We start from the raw sequence: 19,043 nt of genomic DNA on the forward strand, positions 1-19,043 counted from the left end.
CCAAAAGAAAAACAAAATAAACCATTTATGTGTATATTAAATACACCTAGAACAGTATATGAAAAATAAAGGGGAAATGTATGGAAAATCGAGGCTCAGTGTTGCCTTCCCAAGCCTTGGCCTGGGGCTTCTCGCTGCTCCTCTGGGGGCAACAGGGGGGTGGGGGGCCTGCGGGGCCGCATCAGCCGCCGCACCAGGAGTGTGTTTGCCTGGGTATCTCCCCACCCCACCCTTGAAAAATACCAAAGTCAGTTTGTCAAGTAAGTTCAGGGTGTCCCGACACATGCACAGGCTGGAAGGTGGTGACTGACTTTTAGCGAGGCCTGAATTTGGTCCCTAATCAGCTCTGCGAGCTCAGGTCGACCTGCGATCTATCTTGACCTCAAACCCGCGCAGCTGGCTCCCTGAGCTCCAACCCTCAGGCTCTTGTTATTCACGTGGGCCTTATTCCGCCGGGTACTTTACAGTTTATCAACCACGGACCAAGGAGCACGGAAAGCAGAGCGGCTGCGGCCCCTGGAGCAAGAGGAGGTGGATACAGAGGCGGGAGACCGCAAAGACCGGAAGGTTCCCCAGGCCGGCGGGAGCCGCAGGCGCTCGGGCGGGGGCCGGCGACCGGTGTGCAGATTCGGGTTCCACGAAAGGCAGCATGTTTACCCACCAGGATTGCCCAGGATGAAGACGGGGAGCCCGGGGCTGGGGGAGGACGCGGCTCCCTTCTAGCTGCGAACCCCTGTCATTCCCACATACCAATCGATTGTGAACTGGGATTTCCGTAAAGGATGCCCCTCGCTCTCCACTCCCCTCCACCTGCGTGTGGGGTACGCGCGGCTGGTGCAATTTAGAAATGCGCCCCCGCGCCTGGGACAGGTAGGCTTACGAGTAACTTCACAGGGAGGTGCTGGGCGGGAGTTCCCAGATCTCAGTGTGGGGTGGAAACCCGAGACAACATTTCCTAAGGTCCCGACGCTACCTTTTTAGGGAGGAGTAGACCAAAAATTATAAACACACCCTCTGCGACCGCGGCAGGACTCGAACCTGCAATCTTCTGATCCGAAGTCAGACGCCTTATCCATTAGGCCACGCGGCCGCCCGACGTCTAGTGCTCTTTGGACAATCTGAAAAGTATCATTACCGCCCACCGGCTTGCCTGGGACCAATCCACTTGTTTCTTGGGCAGGGGAGGTTGGACTTTGGCTCCCAGAGTTTCGCAGGGAGAGCCCACCCGGAAGTCTCCCTCTCCCCCCTGCGGGCGGACCGGTCCACTCGCGGCCCTCCTATTGGTAGCGCCGGGAGTCTCCCGCCTGCCTCTCGGGTAGCCGCGGGACGGAGCGGGGCGCAGACGGGAAGTTGCGGCTGCCAGCGAGGCGGACTGGTCGGGTGGAGGCCACACGCCACCCCGAGGCTGCGTAGGCCGCGCGGAGGGAAACGCCGCTCCGTCGGCCTGGGGTCGGGAGCCGCGGCCCGGGAAGCACCGGACGGACCGAGGTTTCCGGCGGGTTCGGCCCGGGGGCGGGGAGTGGGGGGGAGGCCGGGTCGCCGAGCGGCGGCGCGGCCCCTCCCTCTCCAGTCAGGGAGCGAGGCCCGGAGCTGGGCGGAGGCTCGTCCCAGGGCGCACCGCGGCGCCGCCGCCGGGCACGGGCACCGGCGGGCGGCCGGGCGCGCGGGGGCCGCCGCCTCCTGCAGGGCGCCCTGGGCCGGCGGGGCCACGGCCCGCGCGTGGGTGGGGGCCCCGGGCGCCGGCGGCCCTCCCTGCGGGTTCGAGTCCGGGGGCTGGCACCTGGCGGCGCTAGGCCCTCGGGCCGCGCCGGTCGCGGTGCTGGCAGCCACCATTTGGCGAGCGTTTGCCGAGGGTCGGGTCTCGCGACTTGTTCGCCCTGAGTCACGCAAACAGCGGTCCCGTGTGACAGAATCCGTAACCCCATTTTACGGAGCAGGAGATTGGGGCCTTAGGGAGCTCGCCCAAGGTCACGCATCTCCTAACAGCCAGAGCCGGGATTCAAACCCGCCGCGTCCTCCTCCGGGACCGTCGCTCTTAACCACTGCCTCCTCTTCCCCCAAGTTCACTGATGCACCTGCTTGAACGTCAGTGTCCTCAGGAGGGGTATTGGCAATTCCGGTGGTGGTTTGGGGCTTCACTGAGAAAATGTCCCTAAAAGCTCCTGGCACGCTGCCTGGGACGCAGTAAGTGCTCGAGGAGTGACGGCTCGTCACGGACCACGTAACGCACATCTAAGAAATAACGCTTGGTATCGTCTGTCTCCTTCAGGATTTGTGGGTGGAAGGCAGGCATGGTCAGACCCATTTCACTGACGGGAAAGCAGAGACAGGACGTGTCTCCCTCCACGTCTTTCGGCCAGTAAAAGCAGCCAAGCTGGAGCCCAAAGCCAGGTGTCCTGACTCCCAGCGGGGGGCTCCCTGCACCAACCATGAGCCGCCTGCTCTGGAAGAGGGTGGCCGGCGCCACCACCGTCGGGCCAGGGCCAGTTCCAGCTCCAGCTCCGGGGCGCTGGGTCTCCAGCTCCGGCCCCGCCCCCGTCCCCAGCGACGGGCAGCCGCCGCCGCCGCCGCCGCAAGTGCCATCCTCGGAGGGCGGGCAGCAGCGGTACAACCCGTTGCACATCCAGATGCTCTCGAGAGGGCTTCACGAGCAAATCTTCGGGCGCGGCGCGGAGACGCCCGGCGAGGCCGCGGTGCGCCGCAGCGTCGAGCACCTGCAGAAGCACGGGCTCTGGGGGCAGCCGACCGCGCCCTTGCCGGACGTGGAGCTGCGCCTGCCGCCCCTCTACGGGGGCAGCCTGGACCAGCACTTCCGCCTCCTGGCCCAGAAGCAGAGCCTGCCCTACCTGGAGGCGGCCAACTCGTTATTGCAGGCCCAGCTGCCCCCGCGGCCCCCGAGCTGGGCCTGGGCGGAGGGCTGGACCCGGTACGGCCCCGCGGGGGAGGCCGTACCCGTGGCCATCCCCGAGGAGCGGGCCCTGGTGTTCGACGTGGAGGTCTGCTTGGCAGAGGGAACTTGCCCCACATTGGCGGTGGCCATATCCCCCTCGGCCTGGTAAGTAGGGGCTGGGCTCGGGGGACTTTAGCACGGGTGGGGAGCCCAGCTTAATAGTTCGAGTCCGTGAACATTTACTGAGCTCCCACTACGTGCCTTGCGGGTGCTTTTCTAGGGACTGCGGATTCCGTGGTGAACTAAAGTAGGCTTGACCCCAGCTTTCACGGAGCTTACTTTCTGGTGGGAAGATCCAGGCAGTAAACAAACACCCAAGCAAATGGCAGGTGGTGATAGGGGCTATGTGGAGAACAACAGTAGCTTGTACTTGGGATCCTAGGGGAGACCACTTGAGGCCACCTTGATTCGGTGCCTTTCCCCCTCCCCTAATAGCTTCCTGAGAAGTTAGTCCAAGACATTTGAACAGTGTTTCTATTTGGGGACACTGTTGGTTATCGTGGGCAGGAGAAATCTCCCTTTTGCGGGACTGTCCCAGACGGTACGAGACATTTAGCGTCCCCAGCCGCTCCCTTAAATGCCAGACCCAATATCCCTGCCATGTCGCCACACACACTCCCAGCCCGAGGTAGCAGGTTGAGAGACATTGCTTCCTGCCCCCAGCCTCCCAAACAGGCATTTTGGTCCCCAAAAGGTATATCCAAATCTCTCTCTCTTCTTTTTAAGTAACTTTCTAAGTGCTACCCACGTTTCTTTTTCAAACAATGATGGCAGTCCTGTTTCTCCCCTTTTTTATTCTTCATTCCAGGATTAAAATACTATTTACAACCCTAATGCTTTCAGGCATGGCCAGCACAAAAGTTAGCAGTTTCTTTATTCCTATTGGAAGCTACATCTTTGTAAAGAAAGCTGCGAAATGTTAAATATGCAGTTGAAAATGGTGAAAACATGGCTAAATAGATAAGGTAGGCATTAATGGCTGACAAGAGCACAACCAGATTCCGCATTGATTTAGTTCCAGTTGAGAACCTCAGTGCTTACTCTGTGACTTGATGGTCCAAACAGAGGGAGTCCCGCCCCCTGTTGAGAAGATACAGCAGGCTGTGGTGGCCGAAGGGAAATTAGGAAACCAGTGACAAGAAAGACTTGCTTTTTGATCTCTCAGTCATTTTTGGCCATTTTACCTCAAGTCCCCTTTTCTCCCTCCTCCTCCTCCCTCTCCCTGTCCTCCCCATCCTCTCATCCTCATTCCATTCCTGCCAGTGGTACTGGCGGTACTGCTCAGGAGTCCCTGCCGAGGCCTGGGCTCCCCTGAGGGCCTTCCTCCCGGGAGCCTGACCGGGGTGGGGGTGGGTGCGGGGGTACCGCATGGGGCCCTCCGAGCAGTCCCGTGGCTGTGTAACCTCACGTTCCAGGCCAGCCTGAAATTTCAGAGCAGAGGTGGGGGGGCGGGGGGTGCAGCTTAGACATCCCACAGAGCAGCTTCCCGAAGGCTGTGGCTGAGGACTGTGGTTGTCACACTAGGGGGGGACATCGCACAGGTGCCACCATTTGTCTGAGATTCACAGGACAAGTGTAGAGAGTTAATGGCATTGGCCTGAATCTTCTTGAACGTACCAGACGTGTTTGCACGTTGGCTCGTTTATCACACACGTGTAGTAAGACGGTTCTGTGCAGCCGCAGACCTGGATCCTGACACCAGTCTGGCCTTATTGCACCTGCAGTTCCTGCCGTCACCATAGCCTCAGACATTTGACATTTGCCAGCCTCTTCTTCGGTGTTGTTTGTAAGGGCTCTGAAGGGGGAGGCGGTTGCAGCCTGAGCCCCTGAGTGTGTCGCCGTCATTTGGAGTGTGAGTTAGACCTTAGCAGGTTTCAAACGAGGAACTGTTTTCTGCCGGGAGCCCCCTCCCCTGTGGAAACCACCGTTGTGTTTGTTGAAACTCTGGGGGCAAACCCCCCCCCCCCCCCCGCAGGGTTGCCCGGAAGCTCCTGCCCAGCTGCGGCGGCCACATGCGGCCTCGTCACTCCCCCTGATGCTGAGTGGCTCTTACCCTTTGGCGTCATCTGCGGTTCACTGTGGGCTTTTCCTCAGTGGCCGTTTCCCCACACTCATCCTCATGGATCTTGAGCACCCTTCAGCCTTTTTCCGGAGTCGGGGTTAGGCGCCCGCAGGCAGCGCTCTTCCTCTGCCCTCCCGGCCTGCCCCAGCCCGTGGGTGGCCGGCCCCTCCAGTCCCGCGCTTGCCCTCGGCTCTCCCGGGGCGGCTCAGAGAGGCCCAGCACCTGCTCCAAGGTGCGTGATGTGCTCTTTGTCCTTCAGAATCTTTCCAGCCGTTCGATGATTCATCCTGTACATGTGCAGCATTTGTCTTTTTCTTTTCTTTTTTTTGCCACTTTCAACCAGAAAAAGAAACTTTCCACTTTGGATTCGGTTGTAATTGTCTGTGTCCCTTACTAGCGTTTTGAACACCTGCTGTTTGGTGCTTATAGACCCGAGGGGTAGACAGTGCCCGTAAACAGCCCAGACTGAACGCTGGACCCAGCAGACACCTTGGCAGGGTCCCGGCCGGGTGCCCGGGTAGGACACCCAGCGCCGTGGCATTTAGCTCCCACTTTTATCTGTGGAAGGGAAAAGGCGCTTCTGTGACCTCCCTCACACGGGGCCCGCCCGCTCTCCGGCTCCGTGAGGGTCGGGAGCACCCCCAGGTCTTGCTCGGTCCCAGCTGCTAGCGCGGGAGCCGGCTCGCGGCGGTAGGTGTGCAGTGGGTGTGCGGAGCGGAAGTGTGCCGCCTCCGTGCCGAGCCCGGCTGCCTCTCGCCTCCCTCAGGTATTCTTGGTGCAGCCGGCGGCTGGTGGAAGAGCGTTACTCTTGGACCAGCCAGCTGTCGCCGGCTGACCTCATTCCTCTGGAGGTCCCTGCCGCTGCCGGCGGCCTCCCCCGGCGCGGTTGGCGGGAGCAGTTGGTGGTGGGGCACAACGTTTGCTTTGATCGAGCCCATATCAGGGAGCAGTACCTGATCCAGGTAAGGTTCCTGGGGCCAGCGTGGCTTCTGGCAGGGGGTGGCCTAAGAGCTCTGATCCCGGGGGCTAGGGAAGGCATTGCCTTTCCCGGTCAGCGTCGCCTTCGTCTTTGTGGCAGCTGTGGGGGCCCCCTGTTGACCAGTCCTGCCCCGCCCCTGGTCCCTGTGCCCAGCTGTTCATTCCCCAGGACTTGCCTGGTACAGGACCTGAGTTGTCAAGGAGTACTCCTACCCCTTCTCTCCGTGTGCAGTTTTAGAGCTTAGCGTGGGTCTGTGGAGGCTTTGAGCCACCAGCCTGGGCTCACATCCTGCCTCAGCCAGAGACAAGCAGCGTGAGCACCTTAACGTCCCTGAGCCTCAGGTCCTTATCTGCAAAAAGGGGGAGCTAGCGGAAGCCACCTGGCAGGATTGCTGGGGAGGTTTGAACAGTGCATCCTCATAACCACCGCAGCAGAAAGGCAGGCCAGTGGAGGGCAGCCTTGTTGACCTGAACAGGGCTACAGAGCTTGAGCGGCAGGGCTGGGGTGGAGGCCGAGCCCGGGAGCTCCGAAGGCCTTGATTTGGCCCCTGTGTTCCCAAGGCAGCCCTCGGAGCTGTTGCTGGATGCTGGGAAGGACTTGTGTGTTGGGATTGAGCCGGGCCTGTCCCTTCAAGGGTAGCGAGGATGTGGGAGGGTGAGCCTGTCACGGCCAGAGGGCTAAGTGTGAGCAAGCCTGAGTCTTTAGTGTTGGAAGGCCGTGTGATGAGAGGAGGCTGAGGTGGGGCTGGTGGGGTGACACCACTAAAGCAGTGCCGAGTGGCCTCAGCTCCAGCCTCTCTCCTCCTCAGGGCTCCCGCATGCGCTTCCTGGACACCATGAGCATGCACATGGCCATCTCAGGGCTCAGCGGCTTCCAGCGCAGTCTGTGGATGGCAGCCAAACAGGGCAAGCGCAAGGCCCGGCACCCCACGCAGCGAGGCCAGAAGTCCCCACACAAAGCCAGTGGCCCAGTGGTGAGAGCTCACTGCGGGAGGCTGGAGGAGTGGGGCGCTTGGGACTGCCTTAACCAGCCTGCCTGTCCCGAGGCCGAGCTGATCTGGATCCCTTGCTGTGGCCCCCAGATCTCATCCTGGGACTGGGTGGACATCAGCAGTGTCAATAATCTGGCAGACGTGCACGGCCTCTATGTGGGGGGGCCTCCCTTAGAGAAGGAGCCTCGAGAACTGTTTGTCAAGGGTAGCATGAAGGACATCCGTGAGAACTTCCAGGTACAGTGCTGGAGAGGGGCTCTGGGGGGCTGGGCCGTGGCAGCCCCTAGCTGACCCCAGGGAGCATAGCTGCCCGACCTGACCCCGAGGCCCGGCGATGGCAGTGGGATGGCTGCCCACCCAGCGCCTTCCTGTCACCTGTGCCAGGACCTGATGCAGTACTGTGCCCAGGACGTGTGGGCCACCTATGAGGTCTTCCAGCAGCAGCTACCGCTCTTCTTGGAGAGGTGAGGGGGAGCCCCGATGGGAACCCCAGGGGATCAGCAGGGTCCTGGTACCTGGGTCCTCTGTCAAAAGGTGGTGCCGGCTCTTTCTCAGCCTGTGGACCTTAGCCTTTCTGGGTTGAAAGAATGGAGCCATTGAGTGGAGTGGTGGCCACCTGGGTCCTGGACTCTGGGTTTCTACGGAGGCCCTGGAGGGGAGGGAGGGCTGTGCTGGAGTCTCATGCGCGTGGTCCTGGGTGATTCAGCACTCTCTGTACCCACATCCTGAGCCCAGGGCTTCACGTCCATCTTGGTCCTGTTTGCTAGGGAGTTACTCTTACGGTGTGGCCAGTCACAAGCGTCACCTAGACCTGGTTCGCGGTGACTGTCCTACCTCACTCATTTGCTGTTGGGCAGGTCACTTGGTTTCTCTGAGCCTCAGTGTTTTTGTCTGAAGCACACACAAAGAATACTTGAGCACCCCAGTCGTGAGGTTGGTCTGCGATCTAGCACAGTGCCTGGCACTTAGTCGTGACTCAGGAGATGACACCTGTTTTCGCTTTTACCTATAACTGCCACGTTCCCCCTGAGGACGGGATGATACCGTATCCACTTGGTAGATAAAGGAACTGAGGCTTGGAGAGGCGAAGCGCCTTCCCCAGCGTCTCATGGCTCCGAAGGGCCCGAGCCCCTGGTCTGATGTCCGAGCTCCGCCACCTGTGTGGTTGGGTTGAGGCTCGCCAGACCGGCTCAGGGTTTGGGCCCAGGCCTTGCCTTCGTGGCCATTTTTGACCGCCCCGGTGTTTGCCCCCCTCTCCCCCCAGGTGCCCCCACCCGGTGACTCTGGCTGGCATGCTGGAGATGGGGGTCTCCTACCTGCCCGTCAACCACAACTGGGAGCGGTACGTGGCGGAGGCGCAGAGCACGTACGCGGAGCTCCAGCGGGAGATGAAGAAGTCGCTGATGGAGCTGGCCAACGACGCCTGTCTGCTGTGCTCCGGACAGAGGCAGGCAGGCCTTGGGGGGTAGGGTCCCGGTGAGTACGGGCAGGCGCGGCCTTACCCGCCCCGGTGGCCCGGCTCTGTAGGTACAAGGAAGACCCCTGGCTCTGGGACCTGGAGTGGGACCTGCAAGAGTTTAAGCAGAAGAAGGCAAAGAAGGTGAAGAGGAAGGAGCCACCTGCAGCCAGCAAGTTGCCCATCGAGGGGGCTGGGGCCCCTGGGGATCCCGAGGATCAGGAAGGTGGGGAGCATGGGCGGGAGGTGGGGCAGGGATGGTCCCTGGGAAGGTCCTGGGACCCAGGGGGCCGTTGGAAGGGGTCGCTCCGGCCTTCCAGAGATGAGTAGGCTGTGGGCAGGTCTTCCGGAGAGACCCTTCTGGTCCTGATGGTCCTGCCCCACCCTGTGCAGACCCTGGCCCCCCCAGTGAGGAGGAGGAGGTTCAGCGAGATGGCATGGCTCGCGCCTGCTTGGAGCACCTGAAGGGGACCGCAGAGGTCCTGCCCAAACGGCCCCAGCACCTTCCTGGACACCCTGGGTGAGCCCCAGCCCCTCATATATCCAGAGTCGACCCTTGTCCTCCCTTGTCCTGGGCCCCAGCACCAGGTGGTGTGGGGGGGGCCCTTACTGACCTGCTGCCGTTCGTTCTGTCTTCCAGTCATTTGCTCCCTTGACCCCCGGCTCACTGGTCTCATTCAGTACAAGTGCACTGAGCGCCCGCTGTATGCTGGGCCCACCGCGGCCGCTTGGGGTACAGATAGGAACAGTTTCTTTCCTAGGAGGAGCTAGGCATGAAAACCACCCCATGCAGCTGGTCTTTATATTCATGATGAGAAGGAAGAGTGAGCAGGGTTGAGGCAATACCTAAGTCTGCCTGGAGAAATGAGGGAGGGCTTCCTTGAGGAGGGGATTTTTAATTCGAGCCTCACGGACTGGCAGAGATGAGAAAATAGGAGTAGCCAGGGTGAATAGCAGGGTGCGGACTTGGCACTTCCAGGACCCTGAGAGGGTGGTCTCCTTAAGTTGGGTGCTTTACTTGCCTCACTTTCGGGTTGGCCGTGGTGACCAGCATGTGAGAGACGGGGCTGTGAAGGCCCTGGTGTGTCCCTGGAGCAGCGGGGGGCAGATCGGCTGTCTCCTCTGGCCAGTTTCCCTGTGCGGAACGGGGCTTGGGCAGGAGCCCAGTGCTGCGCCGTGCCTGTGGGCCCTGGCTTCTGACTGGTCCGGTGGGCCTGACCTAGGATCTTCCTTTTCAGATACTTGAATATTCTAGGGGACTTCATGGGGGTCATGGGTGTACCCCCAGAGGGAGGAGAATGTGACTATAGGCTGAGGTCACCAGAAAGCCTCGGGGCTTTGAAGGGGGGGGTGGGTGGGTGAGGTCACAGGAGAGGGAGCCTGCTTGCTGCCACATGCTGTCCTCCCCCCACCACGGTAACACTGCTGTCCTCTGGCGGGGCGTAGGTGGTACCGGAAGCTCTGCCCCCGGCTAGATGACCCTGCATGGACCCCGGGCCCCAGCCTCCTCAGCCTGCAGATGCGGGTCACTCCAAAACTCATGGCGATGACCTGGGATGGCTTCCCTCTGCACTACTCGGAGCGGCACGGCTGGGGGTACCTGGTGCCCGGGCGGCAGGACAACCTGGCCCCGGCGCCCGCGGAATCCGCCCCGGCCTCGGCTGGGGTGGCCTGCCCCTACAGGTCAGGCTCAGGCTCAGGGGAGGAAAGGGTGGGGTCTGGGGACCCCCTCCGCTTGCTGCGGAGAACCCAGGCCCGGCTCCGGCCAGTGGGATGAGAGTCTGGGTGTGAGTCCTTTCTTCCACGGCTGCCCTTCCCTTGTGGGGTCCGAGCCCCGCGGGGGCTTGGAGGCCTGAGGCCCTGCGCCTGGGGCCAATGGCCCGGCTCCCTTCTCGGGAGCATGCGGGGCGGGGGCTGTTGGAAGCAGCAGGGGGATGGGCCGTGTTCCTCTGTGTGGAGCGTATCGGGCGCTGGTCCTACTCTGTGATCCGCAACCTTTCGCAGCGCTCCCTCGTGCGTTCGCGGAGAGAGTGGTTATCCACGTCGGGCAGTTGGCAAAGTAAAGGCCTAGGGCAGTGCTTTGACTTGTCTCAGATCCTAAACCCCGAGCTCTGGCCAGGCGGGTGTTGGGGACAAGCCATGGCACCTGACGTGGCCCAGGTTGGGAGGCCCGGCTCTGTAGGACAGCCCGAGTCACCTGTGGGGCCCTTGGGACAGAAGGGGGGGCGGGGTCCAGCAGGGGCGGCCCCTCCGCTCCCAGAGCTTTCGCAGGGGAGGCGGCAGCTGCGAGCTGGCGAGGAGCTCAGGTTTGGGTCAGACCAGCCCTCGCACCCTCGCCTGCCACCGGCGTGTTGTGCTCTGCCCGCCATTTGTCACTCCCTGTCTGAAAACCCGGGGAGCGCTGTGGCCTTTGCCCCCGAGCGGGTGCTGAGGCCTAAGCAAAGGGACTGCGGAAGGCCTGGCGGGCCGCCTGGCGCGGAGCGGGCCCCCGGTGACCAGGCTGCTCGTGCTGTTCTCTGCCCAGAGCCATCGAGTCCCTGTACAGGAGGCACTGTCTTGAACAGGGGAAGCAGCAGCCGGAGCAGCCCGCGGGCCTGGCGGAGGAGTTCCTGCTCACGGACGGCGGCGCCATGTGGCAGACGGTGAGGGCGGCCCCGAACCTGGGCTCTGGAGTCCTGCTCCCTCCCAAGGACGGGCGGCCTCCGGGGTGGGGGCGGCTCCCCGGGCCGGGGGGGGGGGGGGGGGGGGGGGGGCCCCCGGGGGGGGGGGGGGGGGGGGGGGGCGGCAGGGGGCACTGGGTGGCTCGCCCCGGGCCGGCCCCCCTGCTTCACTTCCTGGGCACGTGGGCCCATCCAGGTGGAAGAACTGGGCTGCCTGGAGGCCGAGGCGGAGGCGGAGGCCAGGGCGGAGCGGTGCGGAGCGGCAGTCCCGGGTCAGCCCCCGGCTCTGGTGAGCGGGGCTTCTGCTCTCGGGTTGGCTGGGCGGGTGCTCGGCGGGCGCTGGGTGGCAGGGCTCTGCTCTTGTGCCCAGGTAGCTCTCCCCCCGCCAGAGTCCCCAGGGTCCCGGGGACGGGGGGTGGGGAGACGCTGCCTTGCCCTTGGGTGGCCCCGCGTTTGCTGGAGGCCAAGGAGGGTGCCGTTTCTCAGCTCGCCATTGGCTGCCTCAGGCCCTTTTCCCATGCCCTACCCCGTGGCCCTCGCCGAATGCAGGTGCTGGAGCAGGGCCTCATCTAGGTGTGTGGCCCCCACAGACTGCCGCTGGTGACCCCAAAGCCAGCCAGCCAGCCTATCACCATGGCAATGGACCTTACAACGACGTGGATGTCCCCGGCTGCTGGTTCTTCAAGCTGCCTCACAAGGTGTGTGTCCTGGTTCATGCCTGTCCCACGCTGCCCTCACGGTGGCCGGGGCCCCGGGTCCCCAGAGTGACTCAGCCCAGACGCCCCCTTGCGCAGGAACGACACGCCCGTGGTGGGGCAGGGCGTGGTTCCAGACAGTTCCCCATCTCCGAGTCTTTGCCCCCTGAAAGTTTGGTGGCGAGGGGCGTGGTGGTGCGATTAAATGACGGGGCCTGTCAGGTGTCTGTCACCATGTGTGTTACGTGATGGGTTCTGACCGATGGCAGTCGGTTACCCGGGTCCACCTCAGTTCAGGAGCCGATGATCTTCCTGCTGACGTGTCCTTGGGAGGTCACCAGTCGCCTGGGGCTTTGGCACCATGCTTGTCGCTCACCTCACTTCATCCCCTCACCGAGGTGTCTTAGCATCACGTCAGCACAGGAAGGGCGGAGACCGTACATGAGATGTTTTGAGAGAGAGAAGCCACTTTTGTGGAACTTTTATTGCAGTTTATTGTTACACTTCAGTTTCATTAGGTATTTCCCACCACCCGCTGTGCGTAATTTATGTTTTATCATAAACACATACGCGTAGGAAAACCGAGCACGTGTGGGTCAGCACTCTGCGGTTTGAGGCATCTGCTGGGGATCTTGGAACGCACCCCCACAGACCAGGAGGGACGGCTGCCTTGCGGAGGGAGCCAGGCGTGTTTGCGTCCCCGTGCTTGTGTGCGTGCTGCCCGTGGGATCTGCCCCAGACTGCTCTGCTCGAGCTTCTGGGCTCAGTGGTGGGCAGAGTTGAGGTGCACACCGCTCGATGGGTTCCCTTGTCAGGGGTCTGCCGCCAGCTTCCAGCCCCTACTTCCTTTGCCCTTTCAGGATGGTGGCAACTACAACGTGGGCAGCCCCTTCGCCAAGGACTTCTTGCCCAAGATGGAGGATGGCACCCTGCAGGCCGGCCCGGGAGGCGCCAGTGGGCCCCGTGCCTTGGAAATCAACAAGATGATTTCTTTCTGGAGGAATGCCCATAAGCGAATCAGGTGGGCCACCGTGGGAGGGTGCGGACATGTCGTTTGTGCCCTGGCCAGGTTACGGCAGCCCTGAGACCCCCTTCTCCCACCTCCCACCCAGGGGCCCCAACACCCCCCCCCCGCCATGTTGTCCTGGAGGGACAGCCCAGCTGCAGTCTCGGGCTCGGCTGCTCGTGGTTCTCGAGCCGTGTGACTGCGGGCAAGTCCCTTTCCTTCCTAGCCTCAGCTTCCGGGGTTCTGTAGAAAGGGGCGTGGTAGGGCCTGGAGGGGGGAGCTGCTGGAGCCTTGGATGTGGCCGAGGAGCGTGGAGGGCAGCTGGCCCGGGACCTGAGGCTGACGATGGCGGGGGGCTGCCCCGCTGCCCTGGCTGCTGAGGTCCGCCCCAAGCGTGGCCGAGGCGCTCGTGGCCGAGGCCGGACTCCTCGCAGACACTCTGGGCTAGGGCAGAAGCTATGTGGGAGGCCTGGCCGGTTCTCTGATGGCGTTCGTATGCTCCCGGCTGGTAGATGCTAGGGTCCCAGGCCTTGGCCGTGTTACGGCCCACCCTGAATGAAGTCAGTGGGAAGAGGGTGAGGCGGGGCCGGGACGGGGCGCAGTAGCCCCCAAAGCTGGGCGTGGGGGTGGATTCTGCTCCTCGGGGCTGTCCTAAGCCTCAGCCTCTCCGTCCGCACAGCTCCCAGATGGTGGTGTGGCTGCCCAGGTCGGCTCTGCCCCGTGCTGTGACCAGGTACGGCCTGCCGAGTGGTGGTGGGGACAGGAGAACTGAGGGGGGCGGAGGACCTAGGAGCACAGCAAGCTGCCGAGCCTCCTGCTCTCCCCCACCCTGCCAGGCACCCCAGCTACGACGACGAAGGCCGCTACGGGGCCATCTTGCCTCAGGTGGTGACCGCCGGCACCATCACCCGCCGGGCCGTGGAGCCCACGTGGCTGACCGCCAGCAACGCCCGGGTACGTGCCCTGTGCACCGCGGGTCCCTGCTCTTCCTCTCCTGCGTCTCTCAGAAACCGGGGCGCAGAGGGTGCTCAGTGAGGAGCATGAAAAGGAGCGTAAGGTCTGGGGCGGGCAGGACTCTGGTTCGGATCTAGCTCCGCAGCTCCTCGGTTCCTTCCGCAAACTTGACCTGAGCCCCTCCTCGTAGCCAGACGCTGACGAGGCGTGATGCGTGCAGCTGTGGTGGAGTGGAGGTGGGGCCCCGGGGGTCAGGCCGGGTGTGGAGGGAGGGGTTCCTGACCTGTCACCCCCCACTGCTAGGCGGCCGTCCCGGCCCCACGTGGGAGTGGAGTTTGGGGCAGCACTTGGCATTTCCTGAAAGCAGCCCCTCAGGAAAGGCCCAGCGTCCTCAGCCAAGCGTGGCTGCACGACTGGGGTGGGGAGTCTCGCTGGGGCGTCTGGGTAGGGCCTGACCTCCGTCTTCTGCAGCCTGACCGAGTGGGCAGTGAGTTGAAGGCCATGGTGCAGGCCCCGCCTGGCTACGTGCTCGTGGGCGCCGACGTGGACTCGCAGGAGCTGTGGATTGCCGCTGTGCTCGGAGACGCCCACTTCGCCGGCATGCACGGTGAGCGGGAGCCGGGCCGGGCCAGAGCCGAGGCGGCCGTGTCGCCGGCAGGACGTCTCCGAGCCGCCTTTCTCACACCTGCCTCCCTCCGCAACCCCGCCCGCCCCCCCTCCAGGCTGCACGGCCTTTGGCTGGATGACACTGCAGGGCAGGAAGAGCAGGGGCACCGACCTACACAGTAAGACCGCCGCGACCGTGGGCATCAGCCGGGAGCACGCCAAGATCTTCAACTACGGCCGCATCTACGGGGCGGGGCAGCCCTTCGCTGAGCGCCTGCTAATGCAGTTCAACCACCGGCTCAGCCGGCAGGAGGCAGCCGAGAAGGCCCAGCAGATGTATGCCGTCACCAAGGGCCTTCGCCGGTGAGGGGCCCTCCCGCATCCACTCACCCCCAGGGCCTTAGGCCTGCTCTGCTCCCCTTTCCCGCCCTCATCCCGTTTCCCTTTCCTCGTTACCTGAGCCCTCTCTCGGCCCCTCTCCCTCCCGGCCTCTGGCTTGGCTCCAGGATGGTTGGCTCTGGGGTTGTGACGTTTGTGTATCGAATAACCTTGAATGGTTTCCGTCAGAGTTAAGGCTGGATTTTTGCGTTGCTCCCAAGCGGTAGCATGTCCGCAGCTGCGGTGCAGAACGAACAGCGGTGCGGGGCGTGAGCTCCCACGCCTCCCGGGAGCGAGTGCGGGAAGCAGGCGGGGGCTGCAGGCTGCGGAGCCCTGGCGGCTGCGGCTTGTTTCTGGCGGTGGTCCCACCTCGTGTGCGCTCAGGGTCTTGGTGGGGTCCCGGGAGGGCTCCTGAAGCAAGGGTGAGGGAGGAGAGGGGCATTTCCACCTCCCACAGGTGCACTCTACCGAGGCCACATGTAACTAGCGGGCCCCCCGGGGGGAGGCTGAAGGGTAAGCAAGTGATGGTGCAGGGGTGCAGCTGTGTGCTGGGGGGGGGGGGGGAGCAGAGCGGTGATGACACAGGAGTTCGGGCCTTAGCTGAGACCTTTGAAGGCGTCCCATGGGGGTCTGGACCGAGGGCACAGGGGGAGGGCGGGGGGACCTGAGGTGGTCGGCCTGGCCTGGCTCTAGGTCGTCTTCTCCAAATGCCCTTTTCCTTTCATGGAGTGTCCCATTGCCTCCCGTCCCTCCCTTCTGGGGTCGGAGCCCTTGTGCCTCCTGAAGTAAAACATGGCGCCGGGGGGTCACCGGGCAGTTCCGTGTCTGTGGCATGAGGACACTGGTTAACAGTGCTGGCTTCTGTGTTGGACTCGGTCCCTCACTGGGCTATCACAGCACAGCCCACAGAAGCCTGGGTTCCCATCTGGCTTCACCTCTTCCTGGCACGTCACTTACCCCCCCTCAGCCCGTCTCCCTCTCTGAGGTAGAGCCTGTGCGGATACGCATGAGCCCCGGTACCCGGGGACACTGGAGCCCGGCGCTAGGCACACAGGCACTCCCACGGGAATGATGGTGGCGACACTGCCCCCAGGTATCGGCTGTCGGATGAGGGCAAGTGGCTCGTGAGGGAGTTGGACCTCCCCGTGGACAGGACTGAAGATGGCTGGGTTTCCCTGCAGGATCTGCGCAAGATCCAGAGAGAAGCTTCGAGGAAGTAAGAACCTGTGTATTACGGAGGGAGGGAGGGTCCGGGCTGGCCCCGGGAGAGCCGGGAAGCCGTTTGTGGCTCTGAGACGCTGAAAGGCAAAGCTTGCCCCCCCGCCCCGCCTTCTTCTGTCTTGGTGCCCAGGTCACGCTGGAAGAAGTGGGAGGTGGTTGCCGAACGAGCGTGGATGGGGGGCACAGAGTCCGAAATGTTCAATAAGCTGGAGAGCATTGCCATGTCTGACACCCCGCGTACCCCAGTGCTGGGCTGCCGCATCAGCCGGGCCCTGGAGCCCTCGGCTGTCCAGGGGGAGGTAGCTCGCTGTCCTTGGAGCCCAGGGAGAGGGTCACAGGGAGGGGTGGGGCTCCCGTGCCACCTCCCCCCCCACGGTGAGCCGGGGTGTGGCAGAACCCCTCCGACCTGTGGCCCCTGTTCCCCCAGTTCATGACCAGCCGGGTGAACTGGGTGGTGCAGAGTTCCGCCGTGGACTATTTACACCTCATGCTCGTGGCCATGAAGTGGCTTTTTGAGGAGTTTGCCATCGACGGGCGCTTCTGCATCAGCATCCACGACGAGGTCCGCTACCTGGTGCGGGAGGACGACCGCTACCGCGCAGCCCTGGCCCTGCAGGTCACCAACCTCCTGACCAGGTACGCGGGGCCTGGGGCCGCCCCGCTGCGGGCTCTCCCCGGGCCGAGCACGCTCTGTGCATGGCCTCTCCCTAGCGATGAAGGTTTCCGTTTTTATCTCTAGTTGAAACAGAAAGTGTCCTAAAAAGATTGGCCTCAACTTTTAAATGAGATTTCTTGGGTTTGAAAAGACCGTAAAGCCAGACTAGATCATGGAGGTAGTGAGGAGGTCAGGGAGGTGTTCCAGGAGCAGCTGCCATCGTGGACGCCTCTAGACACACACCTTTGTTTTGAAAATCAAACGACAGAAAGCTTTTCTCAGTTCCTGCAAAATTAAGATGTTTTTCCTTCAGTGCCAAAAGTTTGTAATTCCTCGTTCACAATGTTTTCCGGCGGTAGTCTGAAACTCAGACGTGGCTTAAAAAATATTTTCTACGTTGAGCTATATTTTCTTGTAGTAAGATTCCTAGTTTACAGGGTTGAATTCAGTAATTATAGTTCCATGTCCGTCTGCCATTCGAAACTAGCTGGGAAGCAGCTCTGTCCTGAGGGGTAGATCATGTACCCGGGACTTAACACTGTCTCCACAGCTGACAGAGGCCTTGTGTATTTGAATACTGAGTGGCTCAGGAAGGGCATTTTTTTTTTATACCAATAAAGCAGGCTGAACTTTGTGGGGGAAAGGTGTGTTTCGAACCGCTAACTGCATGGCGGTCTGTCAGGGATAGGGGCCGGGCCTGAGAGGAGATTGGGTCTCTCTTGCAGGTGCATGTTTGCCTACAAGCTGGGTCTGAACGACCTGCCCCAGTCAGTCGCCTTTTTCAGCACAGTCGATATTGACCAGTGCCTCAGGAAGGAAGTGACCATGGATTGTAAAACGCCTTCCAACCCAACTGGGATGGAAAGGAGATACGGGATTCCCCAGGGTGAGTTCATTACGTGTAGATTGTAAAGTGGACTCCAAAGTAGTCTCGGACCACAGGAGGCTTGCGACGGCTGCTGCGGGCTGGTTCCGGTGGCTAGTGTGCCCTGGGCCCACAGTGAACGAGATGTTCACAGCACAGGAAGGAAGACACCAGAACTCCTATTTCTGGTGTGGTTGAAGAGGGAGTATTTATTTTAAGAAGAATTCTTGTATAAGATCAAAGTGCATTCTTAGGTACAAACAACTGTGCTTTGAATACCAAACAAGTAAAACAGAAAGATACACTTAAAAAGAAAAAGAAGCTGAGAGAAACTTATTTTATACAGAAAGACAGCAGACCCTCCCAAACAGCACCTCCCCATCCCTGGCAGTTGCCCTGCCTTCCTCCCCGCTCCTTGCTGGCTCCCGGGCACCGCTAACCACTCTGCATGCTCTTTCAGGTGAAGCGCTGGATATTTACCAGATAATTGAACTCACCAAAGGCTCCTTGGAACCGTGAAGCCAGCCTGGACCGTAGCTCTGCCTGCAGGCCCCGGATTTGCTCCCGTGGAGCTCGGTCGGGGCGGCGCAGGCTCCCACACTCAGGCTCGCAGCTGTGCTTTTTGCAAAAGGGCTTGCGGGAGGCCAGCGCTCTTCCGTAGCAGGACCTGCCAAGAACGACGGCCTCCGAGGGAAGGTGCAGTGGAGTTCAGCGGGTTCAGAGCCAAGCTGCCAGCAGCGGTGCAGGCGGTAGGACAAGGGGGCACTATTGCTCGTCGGGTCAGAAGAAAGCAGAAGCCCCAAAGTTCACATTAACTCAGGCATTTCATTTCTTTTTTCCTTTTCTTCTTGGCTGGTTCTTTGTTCTGTCCCTCGTGCTCTGATGCAGTGCCCTAGCGGGGGAGAGAAGTAATGCTCCAATGTGATAAGCCTGCTCAGAGACAGTGGAAATAAAAACAAAAATCCTTTATCTTCTCATCAAAGCCTGTGGTAGTCCTGCTTTCTCCTCCTTCCCACTCCTAGGAGGTGCTTCTGTCTGTGGAAGAAAAGGGAGGCCTCCCAAGGGGCCGAGCAGCCAGCGCTGAGGCCCTTCCTTGGGGCAGAGGCAGGGGGTGAGAGGACAGGCGCCTCCGTGCCCTCCGCGAGCCCCCTGCCAGCTCGGTGACGGGACCGGGCACAGGACGGCCTAGAATGGGAGCTTCGCACTTTTGAGAAGCCAGAAATAAGGGTGTCTTAGTAAACTTCCATCTTGGACACAGCTGAGCTGCTGAAGCGTCTGGGAGCTCCCTGGGGTGTGCTCTGCGACCACCCAACTACAGGGCACAGGAGGCCGGGGAGCGGGTGGGGGGGAGGGGGGCGGACAGTGGAGGAAGCCACACGCGAGCCAGGCGGCCACACGGAGAGAGCTTTCACCAACTAGTCATTTTCTCATGGTTCTAAAGGGCACGGGGAAGACCCAAACTAAGGACTTGTGTCCTCACCCCCTTTCTGGAAAGGTCTACCCCACATGACACCCATGTGGGTAATCGTGTGGTCTAAAATCTAGAGGCCTTAGTCTCAGCCGTG

The 19,043-nt window shown here is 61.8% G+C and overlaps 2 protein-coding genes and 1 non-coding gene across 4 annotated transcripts in view; 1 reads left to right on the forward strand and 2 right to left on the reverse strand.

Annotated features, from left to right (window-relative positions):
• Positions 1-1,017: 1,017 nt before the first annotated feature.
• On the reverse strand, positions 1,018-1,090 carry TRNAR-UCG. Its single transcript has one exon. It is a non-coding gene; the product is annotated as a tRNA-Arg (tRNA).
• Positions 1,091-1,306: 216 nt separating this feature from the next.
• On the forward strand, positions 1,307-18,753 carry POLG (DNA polymerase gamma, catalytic subunit). Its single transcript, XM_032391946.1, has 23 exons — positions 1,307-1,488; positions 2,270-3,055; positions 5,779-5,974; positions 6,800-6,964; positions 7,073-7,219; positions 7,367-7,446; positions 8,247-8,429; positions 8,510-8,664; positions 8,832-8,958; positions 9,885-10,121; positions 10,963-11,080; positions 11,295-11,387; positions 11,689-11,796; positions 12,654-12,814; positions 13,479-13,532; positions 13,636-13,753; positions 14,225-14,360; positions 14,476-14,722; positions 15,831-15,953; positions 16,089-16,257; positions 16,386-16,594; positions 17,339-17,499; positions 17,939-18,753. Exons 2-23 carry the CDS (start codon positions 2,430-2,432, stop codon positions 17,995-17,997), a joined length of 3,672 nt encoding a protein of 1,223 aa, XP_032247837.1. The 5' UTR covers positions 1,307-1,488; positions 2,270-2,429; the 3' UTR covers positions 17,998-18,753.
• FANCI (FA complementation group I) overlaps positions 18,278-19,043 on the reverse strand; it is an 80,380-nt gene continuing 79,614 nt past the window's right edge. Inside the window, exon 38 of one of the 2 annotated variants that reach the window (XM_032391945.1) lies at positions 18,278-18,370. In XM_032391945.1, coding sequence (XP_032247836.1) covers positions 18,290-18,370 — 81 coding nt within the window. In that variant the 3' untranslated portion in view covers positions 18,278-18,289. Of the gene's footprint in view, positions 18,409-19,043 lie in introns of both variants that reach the window. The other variant, XM_032391944.1, reaches the window with a different exon arrangement.

This window comes from Phoca vitulina, unplaced genomic scaffold (assembly GCF_004348235.1).
Source record: "Phoca vitulina isolate PV1807 unplaced genomic scaffold, GSC_HSeal_1.0 scaffold65, whole genome shotgun sequence".
NCBI lineage: Eukaryota > Metazoa > Chordata > Mammalia > Carnivora > Phocidae > Phoca > Phoca vitulina.

Bases quoted from the DNA above. Each gene is read 5' to 3' on its own strand.
- POLG (XM_032391946.1), top strand. From the start codon at position 2,430: ATGAGCCGCCTGCTCTGGAAGAGGGTGGCCGGCGCCACCACCGTCGGG. The intron at 8,665-8,831 runs GTGGGGAGCATG...CACCCTGTGCAG, and splicing joins GGATCCCGAGGATCAGGAAG to ACCCTGGCCCCCCCAGTGAG. The intron at 14,723-15,830 runs GTGAGGGGCCCT...CACTGCCCCCAG, and splicing joins GTCACCAAGGGCCTTCGCCG to GTATCGGCTGTCGGATGAGG.